This window comes from Bradysia coprophila, unplaced genomic scaffold (assembly GCF_014529535.1).
Source record: "Bradysia coprophila strain Holo2 unplaced genomic scaffold, BU_Bcop_v1 contig_151, whole genome shotgun sequence".
Lineage (NCBI taxonomy): Eukaryota > Metazoa > Arthropoda > Insecta > Diptera > Sciaridae > Bradysia > Bradysia coprophila.
In genome coordinates this window covers 9,801,288-9,815,352 of record NW_023503423.1, presented here as the reverse complement: position 1 = coordinate 9,815,352, position 14,065 = coordinate 9,801,288, and the positions used below count along the sequence as shown (strand labels likewise).

Sequence of the window (14,065 nt, the reverse complement as noted above, 5' to 3'; positions counted from 1 at the left end):
CGTTCTACTTGCTTATTTTTATGAAATGATGGACAACCTGTTAACTGTACGTTCGCTCATGCTGTTCAGCGAATATTTACTTTTGTTATCTCACCTGTTCCATTATCCATTTATTTTACGATACATTCACTCTATAAGTAAGATGTGTGAGTGTGTTTACTACAAGATAAGTGTTTTGTACACACAAAGGCGAAAGAGATAAAAAGCCATTGGAATTGGATTTCGATAGTAAGCGCTCTGGATTTCAATTTCCAATTTACACCACACTCATACCCATGTAACCACCCAACGTTTTAATATAAATTTTTATCTCTTTCGCCATTATATCCGTTATCAGTTTATCAAATTCGAAAACTTTTGTTGAAATTACTATATCTCAGTACATCGAGCATTCAAACCGTAAACGACGTCGAGTGTAATTTTCTGTTAGATATTATTACAACGATACCGAATAGCAAAATTAAATTTCTGTAAAACTATCTATTTAAAACGAGATTTTCGAACGGTGGAAAAGTGTACTTTGTGTGAGCTCAATTGGAAAATACGTTTTGCAAATTGCGAAAATGAAACTTCTCAATAATAAGATTTTCTATTTCACAGTGCTATTAGGTAAGATAATCTGTGCACATTTTTTTGTAAAAAATAAATTGAATGAAATTTGTCGTGATCGTTTCTCCGGTGCGGATTTTGTGATTATCCATTTAAAGTGCGTTGCATTTTCATTGTAACATTTAAACATCCGTTTACGAAACGGATTGACACAAATTGCTGCAAATAAAGGACACAATTACAGCATCCATTCAATGTTATATTATTGCACCACATCGATTCGAATTTATCTTCATGAATTGATAATGTGTGCTTGGAGTGAAGGGAGTGTCATATCTTATTTCAAATATGGCAAAATGATGATGTCACTGATGGATTTTTTCCGAGAAAAGTGAATAAGCTTTTATGTTACCATTTCCTGCATTTTTCGATTTAATGGTTTTCTTTAATGGCTTGATCCACATATTTTACTCATTCAGAAACATATCCGAGTTGACGTTGCATACGATGGTGGATTTCTTGGAATTTAAGTCGATATTGCGTTGCGATGGAAAATCACTCGTAAATCGAACCGACAATCACTCTTACCCAATTCACATATTGTTCAATCAAAAACCGAAGAGGTGAAGCTTGACTCGAGCCAAGTGATTTTATACCGTGGATTGTGCACTTATTTGCATATTTTTACTTTGACGAGTAGAAGATTTGTAGCTGCTTTGAATTCGAGTGCTAGTAAACATAACAGTGTCTAGATGAATACTTAAGTTATTTTACGTGCTACTCAAAATTAAGTTTGGAACCACCAGACGAGCCCGATATTGAAACACAGTGATATTGAAACACAGATCTGGTGATCCTTTGTTTCCTTTGTTCATCACACAAATCACGAGAACCTCCCTGTTTCAACAGATTCCTTTGTCTAGCGCGGGCAGGTCCCAATTTCAACACTTGAGATGGTGTCACAGTGTAATTATCTAGAATTCTGCGCCTCGGCTGGTAGAATTTAAGGCACTCACATATGACATGGATGCCCGTTTCGTCTTTTATTCCACGGAATCACTCAGATGCATCCGAGATTCTTATTTTCCTAAAGTGCCTGTCCAAGCCCGGTTTTCCGTTCTACCATTGTACCTCGTACCGGAGACCAGCCTAGCTTTTGATAATTGCGTTGAGTAAATCCTTAAATTTTGAGAATTTAATTAATTAAATGACTGTCGTAAATAGGCTGTCATTCGGAAAAACCCATTGGGAAACTTGTGAGATTTCAGTTGCGATGAGCATTTTCTTTTCTGTGAGAAGTAGCTCCTTTAAATTGTTATTCAGCTCACTGGAACTTTACAGTCTTGTTAATTATGGAATTAAATGATTTAACGAGATAAACGAAATTTTTTTCAAGCATGCGTGGTACTCCCAGTAGGGTACTGAAACTTCACACTGTATCACCCAAGTGTAAACACTGTAAAAAATAATTTCATAGAAAGTAGATGTGCGTTGCATTGGCAGTTCACATATCGATGTGAGGTATATAATATCAAAGCGCATACAACGAATAACGAATCAGCTTGTGAAGACACCCAACAAACTAAATCAAACACCGTTAGTCGATTTAGACGAATGTTCGATTCACAAAAACGCAATCAGAGACTTTACGTTTAACCATCAGCTGGAAAAACTCAAAAAAACTTTCTTGTAAAATTTGTGATTGTTCTAACCATTCGCATCATGTAGCGGCCCACATATCGATCTTGAGATCCTTCTTTGATCTTAGCTCTTGTTTGGATGTCATTGGCCGTGACCACGGTATGCAGCCGTACATGACTACCGTTTTATAGAGTCGGAGCTTCGTTGCAATGGACTCAAGTGAGCTTTTGAGTAGATGCTGTATCCTTCCTTGCGTCATTCTCTTCCTCAATATCATTCGTCAAGATCCTTTTCTGAGGCCCATTGCCAGACACACTTCTTTCAGTTTTATGACTTCGAGAGTCTACTTTTCTTGCTTCCATTTGCAATTTTTGTGAAAGGTATATGTTTTATAGTTCAACTTTGATCGAAAACTAAACGTTAATTGCCTGAGTTTTCAGAGCTTTTTTTCCTATGAACATTGAACCTTAGAGTAATTATAATTACTCTAAGCATTGAGCACGACTAAGAAATTTCACTTCGAGCAATTCCGACATTATGCAGTTAATTTAACTTAACCAGTTACATAATTAACTTGTTTTATATTAGGGCGATTCCCGACCCCAGTCTAAGTTTTTATACTCGAGTTTACAGCGCTCAATGCCTCTAGGTTCAAAGCTTAGAGTAATTAGAATTACTCTAAGGTTCAAAGACATCAGCTTTAAGAAATTTCATTTAGAAAAATCAAGATCCGTCGACACATTTTTGTGGAATTTATTATAAAATTACGGAACAAATTACGGAACCATTCATCGATATTTTAGATCTGGCAAAATTTTATACTCGAATCTAAAAACCTTAACTGGGGTCGGGAATTTCCTTAGACAGTAAAAGTAACCTTAGTATGCAAAACCAATTTCAAAATTTTTTTCCGGCCACTGTGGCAATTTTCTTACCTGTTTTTCTCCCTCAGGCGACGAGGCACATGACCGATTATAGTATTGTTAGATAGCTGACGTCGTCTAGTTACAACCAAAATTTGGACTAGTAACAATATATGCTTATAAGTACATAAGATGTATGTGTGTACACTGTACATAACAAATCATATTACAGTCATAAGTACTGAACATATTGGGCCGACCCAAATGTATTCAATTTAAAGTTAAGGAACATTTGGGTCCGACCCAAATTCGAGGCAGTCATAAGTACATAATAGCGATAGCATAACTCTTTATGTAATATGATTTGTTATGTACAGTGTACACACATACACATACATCTTATGTGTTTATAAGCATATATTGTTACTAGTCCAAATTTTGGCGTTGGGCTAACTTCAGCCCGATGGTTATGGGGATTGTCGACGAGGCACATGACCGACTATATTAATGTTAGATAGCTGACGTCATCTAGTTACAGGCCAACATAGGTTATGGGGATTGTCGATGTCATCTACAGTGAGGAACTTAACTTTGAAAAATAAATGAGGATTTTATACTGAAATGGGTGAACTTTGGTGGGTGCTGTAGCTTTGCTAAAACAACTTTCGATAGAAAAAAGAAGTCTACCTATACAGCTACTGTATTACAGTACTTAGTCTCAACTTTCTTATGATACCTTACATTACATGTATGCGTAGTAATAATTCCCGGTTATTAGTGAAAGTTGACCTTCCAAAGTTGACTCATTTCTGTATAAAATCGTCATTTTTTAAAGTGGTGTTGCTGTTGTTGTGATAAGAAAATTGCACTTTTCGGTTTTCGGAAAAATTTGAAAGTGGTTTTTGATGCTGGGGTTCAATTCCTGTCTAGGCACATAAAAATGATTCCACCAAAAATTCCGGTCCGATATCGGTATGTTCTTTTTGATTTTTGTATGTAAAACTGACAATTTATTACTCCATCCCATTGTACACACAGTTGTATTAACTGTGCGCTTTAACGTAAAACTTGAAAGTACAACCCCGAGAGCCCTCAAACAAAAATTATTTAATCTCTTTCCGTAATCAAAGTGGAAAGCTCAAAAGTGCACTTTTCAACGGTAAATTTATTGTGTTTTATTCCAAGTTCATCAAAAAGAAGTTTTTACTGAAGTTTTTCTTTATCTGTTGGTGAAATTACTTTACAGAAAGTTTCGATGCGAATAATTAGACGAAAGTTAAAATAAATTGTAATTGAATTCTCTTTGTTATGATTTGAAAATGTAATGAAAATTCCATTGTTATGCAGTAATCTCCCACAATTTTTCGTCTAGCTACGACTGTACATTGTTCTGTTCATACGACCTGTGTCACACGTATTCACATTAGACCGTATGTATTGTGCACTATTGGCAATTGATAAAAAAAAAATATTTCACCAATCTGCCATTTCCCCCGCATACAAAATGTTATTTCCACTTGCATTCATTGCTTTTATGTAGCTCAAAGGGTAAAATGAAGTTAATGCAATTTCATGTACCGAACAACATGAACTTTAAAGCTTTTCGTACAGATTTTTTTTTGTGTATGCAGCCTGTGTGAATATGAATCTCCTGCCATGCACCCCAAAAATTATGTGAGTTTTCAACTCTTTGACTTTTCCATACATGCATACAGCAACAGCACGTATACACATAGCGAACCTCCCTCAAAAACTAGGTTAAACAAATCTGACAACATGAAAATTGATTGCAACATAACTTGCAATCCTTTTCCAACTATGGCGAGGGTATATTTTGGTCTTTTTTTGTTTTTAATTTGAATAAAATTTACACTTGAAATTGGTTGGCCTGGGTAGGAAATATTTTGTTGCTGCGTGCCTCAATATAAAAAAGGCAGTGCTGTTAACAAGAAAGAAATTGGAATGTGAGAATGTAGGTTTAATTTGGCTAGATAGAAACATTTGTGTGTTTCCTATTTCATTTTCGATGATATATTTTCATCAGAATGTACGACCACAATAACGACCACGAATGTGTTAGCTTCAAATAAAAATTAGCTTTAGTTGTGGTCGTTTGATGGGCTTTGAGAAAAGGGCGCAGTTTAACGAAATTTTCATAAACTGTTCAATTTTGTCAGAGCTGTTGAAACTGCTAAAACCCAACTCTATTTTCTTTTGAAAGATAACACATTCGTGGTCGTTATTGCGGTCGTACATTTTTAAAAATGAATTCTGGTGGAAATATATCGTCAAAAGTAAAGTAAAATCCATTTAAAAACGCCCAAATGTATGCTTTTCAGCAAAGCATCAATGCCTCTTAACATCTTCATACATTAGCACGAAATGCACTACACTCAGTTTACTCACCGCTTTCAAAATAACAATGAAAACTGTTTTCTCTTTCCATTGTGATAACGTAAATGGTAAGTAAACGGAGTGTAGTGAGTTTCGTGCTTTAATTTCAGAGCGTTCTTTAAAAGTAACACAATGATGTTGACTCACAGTCGACGTCAGTGAAATTTGGGCATGAATTTGCATCATCTGTTTTTTAGCTGGTCCACTCCATAAAAACCAAATTGCTTAACTTATACGTCTTTATACGAGTAGCTGCACGCTCGGGGTAGTGATAAAACGTAATCAAGACGAATGGACAATTTTGTTTGTATAAGTCAGACAACATTTTGCAGATTTTGGGAACATTTTTAATTGCCTTATTTTTCACGTGTACGATTGATATCAAGGTTGACCCTGACCTGACCATTCTATTTCAGTTTCACAAAAGTCAAATGAACTCCATTAAATTAAAGGGGAGAATAATTTCGCACTGATTGGCAAGACTATTTGAAGCCCCTTCAATTAATATTTGTTTTTCTTTTTACTGACTTCCAGTTATTTTGAGCATATCTGTGCCAGAAACTGATGCACGTCGCTTGGTTTTGCGAGGACGAAGAACCATTACGCGCCATTACAATCGTAAGAACACTTTAGTCACTAAAGTTTAGTGGAAACAATTATTCTGTTCAAATTAAAACGAACTTATTTCCGCAGGCGGATTGGCTATTCCAGCTTGGGCTATTATCGTCATCGTGGCACTATGTCAACTGGTGATCGGTGTGGTGTTATATTTCGTAATGAGGAAATTCGTTTTGTCTGGCACATCCAATACGAATTCGTATACGCCCGCAATGATGGATGACGTATAAAATTTTAATTTTAATTTCGAATTATTTTCAGCTAAGAATTAAAAATAAAAATTCAAAATGTAACTGAACGTCAATTGTGTATGGCCGTTGAAAATATGTTTTCAATGTAATTGAAATGGGTTGTAAATTTTTCAATTAAATATTTTCATTAGTCAGATATCAATCTACAACAGAATACGTAATATTCAATTCATGCATTCAATATTCATCAAATTAATAAATCGGGGAAAAGTTATTAATGAATAAAAACGAGATTTTTACATTTTTAAATTAAAATTTAATTCAAAGCTACGGAATCAAAGGTATACATTGGCTATGATTTACTTTTGATTATTTTTTCATTAAATAATATGGGTCGTTTGGTGCGGGATTAATAGTTTTCTCGGAAATGAATGTAATCGAAAATGACCTATCGGAAAATTTTGTCGTGGTTTGCGGGACCACTAGCGTAGTTCGAAATAGTATTTTTCTTACCTAGGACCCGAAAAGTGCTACTTCGTCTGGAAACTTCTCACACGCTAAAAAAGACTTTTAGTCCTAGGTACGAAATGTACTGTTGTATGCTTGCTAAGAGGACCGAAAGTAAAGAAATGTCAATTCAAGGGGCGAAAGTGATGCCAAATACTGCGAAAGTTTGTATTTTCGGTCCTCAAATGGTGACCGAAAGTAAAAAAATTCAGGCCTTGGGCCGAAAGTAAATGTCACTGTCATCATTTTACTTTCGCCCCGTGGGCTTGCGTATTTGCGGGCCGAAAGTAAATGTCACTGTCATCATTTTACTTTCGGTCCTCATATGTCACGAAAGCACACGTTCACTTGATTGAAAGTACGCATTGAGTGTAGTGTTGTGTTGACGATAACCAAATGTTTTATTAGCAAGTGAATGTGTGTTTAATGTAATTTTATCTGTTAAATCATTTTTATTTTTAAAATACCTTACGTAATTGTTTGGAGATTGTTATTTTCCCTCGTGGCCACAAACCCCATCTAGGCAAAATAAAAATCTCCTAACAAGGACGTAATGTCGTCGAAAGCCGTACTTTTCATGCTTCAAGCACTACAAATAGTATTTCTTTTTCGTGTGTTTATTGACGTCACGCCTCGGATCAACAAAATTCACATGAAAACTCTACTACATGTTTAGCATGTAAATACCGATTATCACATCAGCGCCCGGTAAGTTGATTTTGCTGTGTATGATACCACCTCTCGTAAGAGTCACTTGACATCACTGCTGTTGCTGAACGTAGCTCAGTGATGGTATAGTATGTTGTGTTACAAGTATTGTAATGTTGATTTTTTCAGCACTAGACCCAAGTTTTCCTTACGAGCGGAGCGAGTAAGGAAAATTTGGTCGTGTGCTGAAAAAATCTCATTACAATACGTGTAACACATCATGCTTTGTGCCAACCGAGAATTGAAATAGACAAATGCACAAAAATTCAGAATTTTCATTGTAAACAATCACTCTTCGAATTTGATCGATCACGTTGCTTTGCATTTTTTTAAAACGAATGCTGTAATAACTCATACGAATTTCATTTCAACACTGGTTTGAGTGTTGTAATAAGCCATGAAAACGGGTGTTGTAATTTTGGACATTACAATCTAGTTATCGATATTGAAATCCGTCGTATTTCAATTCTCGGTGGCACAAAAGTACTTAGTGCCACCGAGAATTGAAATACGACTCTTTTCAGCACTCATTTTAGTGTTGTAAAGTGACTTATTTCAGCACCCGTTTGATGTGATATTACAACACTCAAAGCATGCTTTGTGCCAACCGAGAATTGAAATAGACAAATGCCCAAAAAATCATAATTTTCATGGTAAACAATCACTCTACTTCAAATTTGATCGATCACATTGCTTTGCATTTTCTAAAACGAATGTTGTAATAACTCATACAAATTCCATAACAACACTGCTTTGAGTGTTGAAATATCCCATCAAACGGGTGCTGAAAAAAGTCACTTTACAACACTAAAATGAGTGCTGAAAAGAGTCGTATTTCAATTCTCGGTGGCACAAAGTGCTTTTCGGTCACTGTTTGCAAAATTCAATGTTTTAGATTTTCAACCGTAGCGAACTCTATGCCATTGTGATGAATAAATAAAATGTTCTCGCAAAAAATTTTATAGTTGTATACATAGCGCGGCTCAGTTAATAATCATCGAATTAAAATAATTGATCGATGGTGTCTTGCGTGTTGTGTGTGTATGATCAAAATTTATTGTTGTGGTTTCAACGTTACCGAACGCTAATGTGATAAAATGGGTTACATACTTGGTCAAGTGAGTCATGATTGTACGAGTTTGAATGTGTGCGAGTGTATATATCTGAGTGTGAAAGTTTGTGGAACGAGTGGAGCCGAAGGCGGAACGAGTGGAATAATTCCAAAGCTTACACCAGGTAAACTCTGCGTGCAGGAGACCAAAATGGAAGTTGCTATACTAAGCTCATGATCGCGATTTCTTATGAAAATTGATTAAGAACACGTCTTATTAAATGGGGGTTTTGCGCACACGATGTGTTGCTGAGCTCGCTGAGTTCGCACCCATTTCCAATTTTCTGTTACTCGTAAAGTGTCCAAAATCAAGTTCGCACCCATTTCCACTTTTTCTTTATATTGAAAATGTAAAGTCGAAAATGTATGGGCGCAAGATTCCACCTCTAGTGTAGGAATCTCGCGCGGCGCTTTATTCCTCGGCACCATTTCAGAAGAATCATTGTAGGAACGATCATATGAACATTCTTGTAATCTGACAATTGCGTCGAGTTTATATCAAAGTCTCTACCAAAATGTTCCCCATCAAAATATAAAACCGAAATGGCAATTTGAATTTTTATTGCGTTCTCGGTATAGCGATTTGATTACGAATTCGTGTAATTTTGAACTCCATTAATTTCAGGAAAAAGTCAACGTTCCATAATATCAAACGAAACTAAACCGAACCGTGATGTGGGAGCTTTACGCGACCTAAACTTGTTATTAACACAAATTTTTTGCCTTTTTCGCTTGCTTGCCTCGCTTTTCCATCCTCTTTATATGAATGCTCGAGAATATTATTTATTGGCGCTCGTAGTAGAGATATAATATTTCCCACATTCTTGCAAATTTATTTTATGTGTCGGCTTTCACTTGTCGCATTGTATACATAGTCAACGGCTTTTATGGCAAGCAGTCTATCGAATATAAATAATGCCACAACCAGAAAATATTATGTCCCCGCAAAAAACGGAATATAACATCATTGAAATATGTGTGTATGGTAATGTGAGTAGCGGAACGTCTTATAGGCCCCCTTTTTCGAAAAATGATCCATACATTTTCCGGAAAAATAATGTTTAATATTGCGTTACGATGTCATATTGACTTCTTCGGGACAAAAGAGGATATTCTATACTTAATTATTTACACAGATGATTTATGGAGAAATATGACAGTGGCGCAGTGTACTGTACCATATACAACAAGCGTCCCTACAATTTCTTCTCTTTTTTTCCCCTACCCTTAGACGTATAAATATCGTGCAAAAGTGTAGGGAATTAACTTTCTCATATTTGAACAAGGGCATGTAGATGTATTTATATGTTCGGGGAAAAATATATCGTCAAAAACCATAGTAAATAATTCATATTATTGCCGTTTTTATTGCGTTATGGGACAATCTAAAGTGTTTTCTTGTTATAATGCTCTGTACTTACCGGTTCGACAACGAAACAACAAGTATAGATAGAGGAGAATAAACCTCAATGTATACACAAACAGACAAAACATCCGAACGTGTATGGGGGGGTCGGCGAACATGTTAAAATAAAAGATGACGAACTGTTGCTGGATCGGTTATAACGGTATCAAGTGACACTGTGACAATAATAAATGGAATTTTATTTCAATTGGAAAGCAATAAGGGAATGGAATATTTGAAAGTATGAATAATGTACAGAGAGAACATTAATAATACATCGGGATTGAAAAACTGTTTGCCGTAGAGCCTTGGAGGTGTATCATTGGTGAATGTTATGAACGTTGTATTCGACGTATGCAAAATAATAATCAAACAAATATGCAACCCCGTAGTATAGGTATATATACAATAAAGGGTGATGCAAGCATGTAGTAAGCAATCAGGTTTAGTTCGGCAAATAAACCGGTGAGGTAATATATTGGCATTTAGAAAATTTTTCGACCAATACTTTTATGGCTCTGATTTACATATCGACCTGATGGAATGACCCTGATTCCATGGAGTCACGAGTAATCTCTTATTTGGGATGTAACAGTAAGATACATTGGCGCCTTCATACGTTAATGAATCTAGCAAGAAACAGAGGTCGATTGCGGATGTTGCGGAAAGATTTAAACACAATCATTATAAGCGTTTAAAAGAAAATTATTTGTTTACTCCTCTAGCTTTCGAGACTTTACTTTAGGCTGTATGGGACATGAAACAAAGAAATTCATTGAGAAATTAGGAAAAATTTGAAGGCCGCTTCAAGGAGCAGTCTTTTTTTGCATATTTAATCAAACTTAAAGGAGCTTACATTTCGATTGAAAAGTTTAGAAAATCGTAACCGAATCGGAATGGATTTGGAAGAAGAGCATTTACATTTATGCCCCTAACTATCATGGGTGTGGATGTTTAAACATAAAAGGCAGAGCGCTCTGGCAACTAAAACCGATAGAATTTAGGAACGCATTCTTAGGCATAAACAATGTCATTACCAGTAATATTTTAGGCGAACTTACCTTTGATTTCATCGACTATTTTCGTTGGACTGAACGTCGAATGTAGTCGGCCACCACTTTTTAATTCATTGATTAAATTTTGGTACATTTTGGTACTGGTACATGTCTGGCGTCACCACGTCATGATGTTTAGCGCACTTCTCAAAGCCTGTAAGCATGTAATAGTATTTTATGCCACTCAGTAACAGAATATGCAAAATTTGCAAACTTTAGATTCCTCTGTGGCATAAAACGTTGTATGCAACTCGATGCAAAGTACTTTATTAGGCTCTAGATCTTGCTCTAGATGTCTAGATGTTTAGTTATGACATACGAGGTCGCAGGATGATAAAAAGATGAAAAGAAGAGTTTTCGTGTGAATTTTGTTGACCCAAGGAGTAGCCGAGGTTAATAAACGCACGAAAACGAGACTTTTCATTTTTATCCCGCGTCAGTGACAGTAATTTATGCAATCGAGGTGCAACGTACTTTATTAGGCGGTAAAAATGCAACGTAGGCTTTGAATTTTTCGAAATTAGTCAGCAGTGCATGGTTCTTCGAACGAAGGATTAAGGTAAGGTGGTATTTTGACAGTGACAGTGACAAAACAAAGTTTGTTTGCTAGAGACGGTATTGGCTGATACGTAACCTCTACTTTTTCTTTGTCTTTTTGTTGTCATCGGGTTGTATTTGATACAATTTTCCCCTACCTGTCAAATAGTAAAAATATTATCGATGATGTAAAGAGTATAAGTTACAAAAGTTTTGGCAGTCATCTTACAGCTCGTGGTGACCTAGGTGACCTTGTTTCTGTTTTGTATTTAGAGACTTGCTTGAAAAAGTTTAATTCAGATAAAATAATTTTAGCAAATGAGACCACAAGGAAGTACCGACTCCTCAATTTCAGTTTGCAATTTGTTCGATCGATTCATTCTCTAAAATTCTGGTCATATTAAGTATACATATGTTCATGCTAAAATTTCATCAGAAGCAGCAATAATAATACAGTCATCTATCACAACGACTCAACCACGAAAACGTAAACATTTTGTCAGTGAATGTACCTCGAAAATTCGATTACGGGATAAAATGTTGTCATCCGTTACCTGAATTACAGACGTCTGCAGGGGTTCCGACATAAACGCCCATTTTATTACATTTGGTGACACACCTCCTTCATAATGAAAGTGAATTTGTTGTTGATGAAAGCAGCAAAAAAATCAAGGGAAAGCAAAAAAATTGATTGCAATTTCTGAGGGTCATGCTTTTTTTGTTGTGTGTATGCTAAACGGATGTATACGGTAGACGGTAACTTGGTATGTTTGCTTAAAAAATCGTTGGGAGTGGTGGATAATCAAATTATGAATAGGGCAGATGATGAAAGTTATTTGTTGCCATTTTAGCAACAATTGACTTCACAATAATTGCCAATTTAAAAATACAGTCGACGTCATGACGCGTCATTTTAAAAATATAATTTCAAGATTTTGAATTATAAATTGTATAAGTAATATAGTGTATAAAGTGTACTGTGATGCGTGTGTGACGCATATCCAGCTAAGGGTGGTCTATTGAGTTGATCTTTACATAAATACAATTTAAATCCCGTTTACTGCTGATTTACATAGCGACGTATGGTTTAAATTTGCATTGCTGTATTGAAATGTAAAAGTGACAGGTGACAGGTGACAGTTGACTACTTTGCGCCAAGTTTAAATGTTTAATGCTTAAATGCATTACATTGAGCAAGGTATATCAATTAAATAATGTGTTGAACAAAATCATAAAGCTTCATATTTTGAATGGATCAATTTGATTCGATCTGCCACTAGAGATCTGAATAATCGATGATTTCGAACCATCGAAATTGTCCTGATTATTCGGCGAAATTGAATATCGACAACTTTCTGAAGAAGCAGCGAGTTCCTGAAGAGACAATGAGTAGACGCGACTTCTTCAGGATTTCACCGCTTCAGAAAGTTGTCGGTTCCTGACATTTTGTAAAAGGCATATTCCTTTTACGAAATGTTAAAAAAGTTAAGAAACGTCGACACGAATGACGTCTTTACGAAGAAACGGTGAGTTCAGGAACAGCGACTACTCAATGTTTCTTAAGGATCTCGCTGTTTCTTCAGAAAGTCGTCGTGAGATTCATATCGTCGAATAATCAGGACAATACCTTCGAATGGGTGTAGCAGCAACCATTCATCTCATATTAATAGAATGTTTTTCCATGATCTTTGAACCCGACCTCTGAAAAATAAAAAAAGCCTAATCTCAATGAATTCATCAGTCGAGATATTATGTAAAACGAATTTTCAATTCACATTTTTCTGGATCAATATAAAAAAAAAATTATTCTGCTCGACAATCACCTACTAATTTTGAGAACAGTATTTTTCATTCATTCTTCATCCTCGGGTCGCTTAAAAAATTATACTACACCTCACTTCATAAGCCAAAAAATACGAACAACCAAAACAAACAAATGCGCCAAAAACTAGTAACTTTTTTCCAGTGCTGAATAGCTGAATTGGAAAGATACGTCGGAAAAATTGAATCAAATCAATTTTGCCAATGCGTGTTTGACATTTCAAAACAATGATTAATGAAATTATAGTGTTGTCGTATTAGAAAAACTTTACGTTTGGTGTTGTTGGGTCGAAATTTTACGCATACGTCGCTATGTAAATCAACAGTTAGAATCCCACAAGGATTTAATTTCTTTGGATCATCGGCTAAAAGTAAGCCAAGCCTGTATTAAGAACGAATTGTAGTGTTAAGAACGTCGATTGGAGTGGGGAAGGTCCATATTTGAATGAAAAACACTTTCCCAGCTTATAAAAATACTGCCGTCTTAAACCATTAACATTTTTTGTACCAAAACTGGAAAAGGGGATTTTTTCAGCACCAGTTTAGGACGTGTGCTGAAAAAATCACTTCCCTCTCTTGGTACAAACAACGTTCTGTGCACAGGACAACTGAAAGAGACAAACACCTAAATTAATCACTAAATCACTTCGACGAACAATCAAATA

The 14,065-nt window shown here is 35.6% G+C and overlaps 1 protein-coding gene across 1 annotated transcript; it reads left to right on the top strand.

Moving 5' to 3' along the window:
- Positions 1–359: 359 nt before the first annotated feature.
- LOC119075004 lies at positions 360–6,560 on the top strand. Its single transcript, XM_037181406.1, has 3 exons — positions 360–609; positions 5,982–6,065; positions 6,141–6,560. The coding sequence occupies exons 1-3, from the start codon at positions 564–566 to the stop codon at positions 6,293–6,295; spliced, it is 285 nt and encodes a 94-aa protein (XP_037037301.1). The 5' UTR covers positions 360–563; the 3' UTR covers positions 6,296–6,560.
- Positions 6,561–14,065: the final 7,505 nt, after the last annotated feature.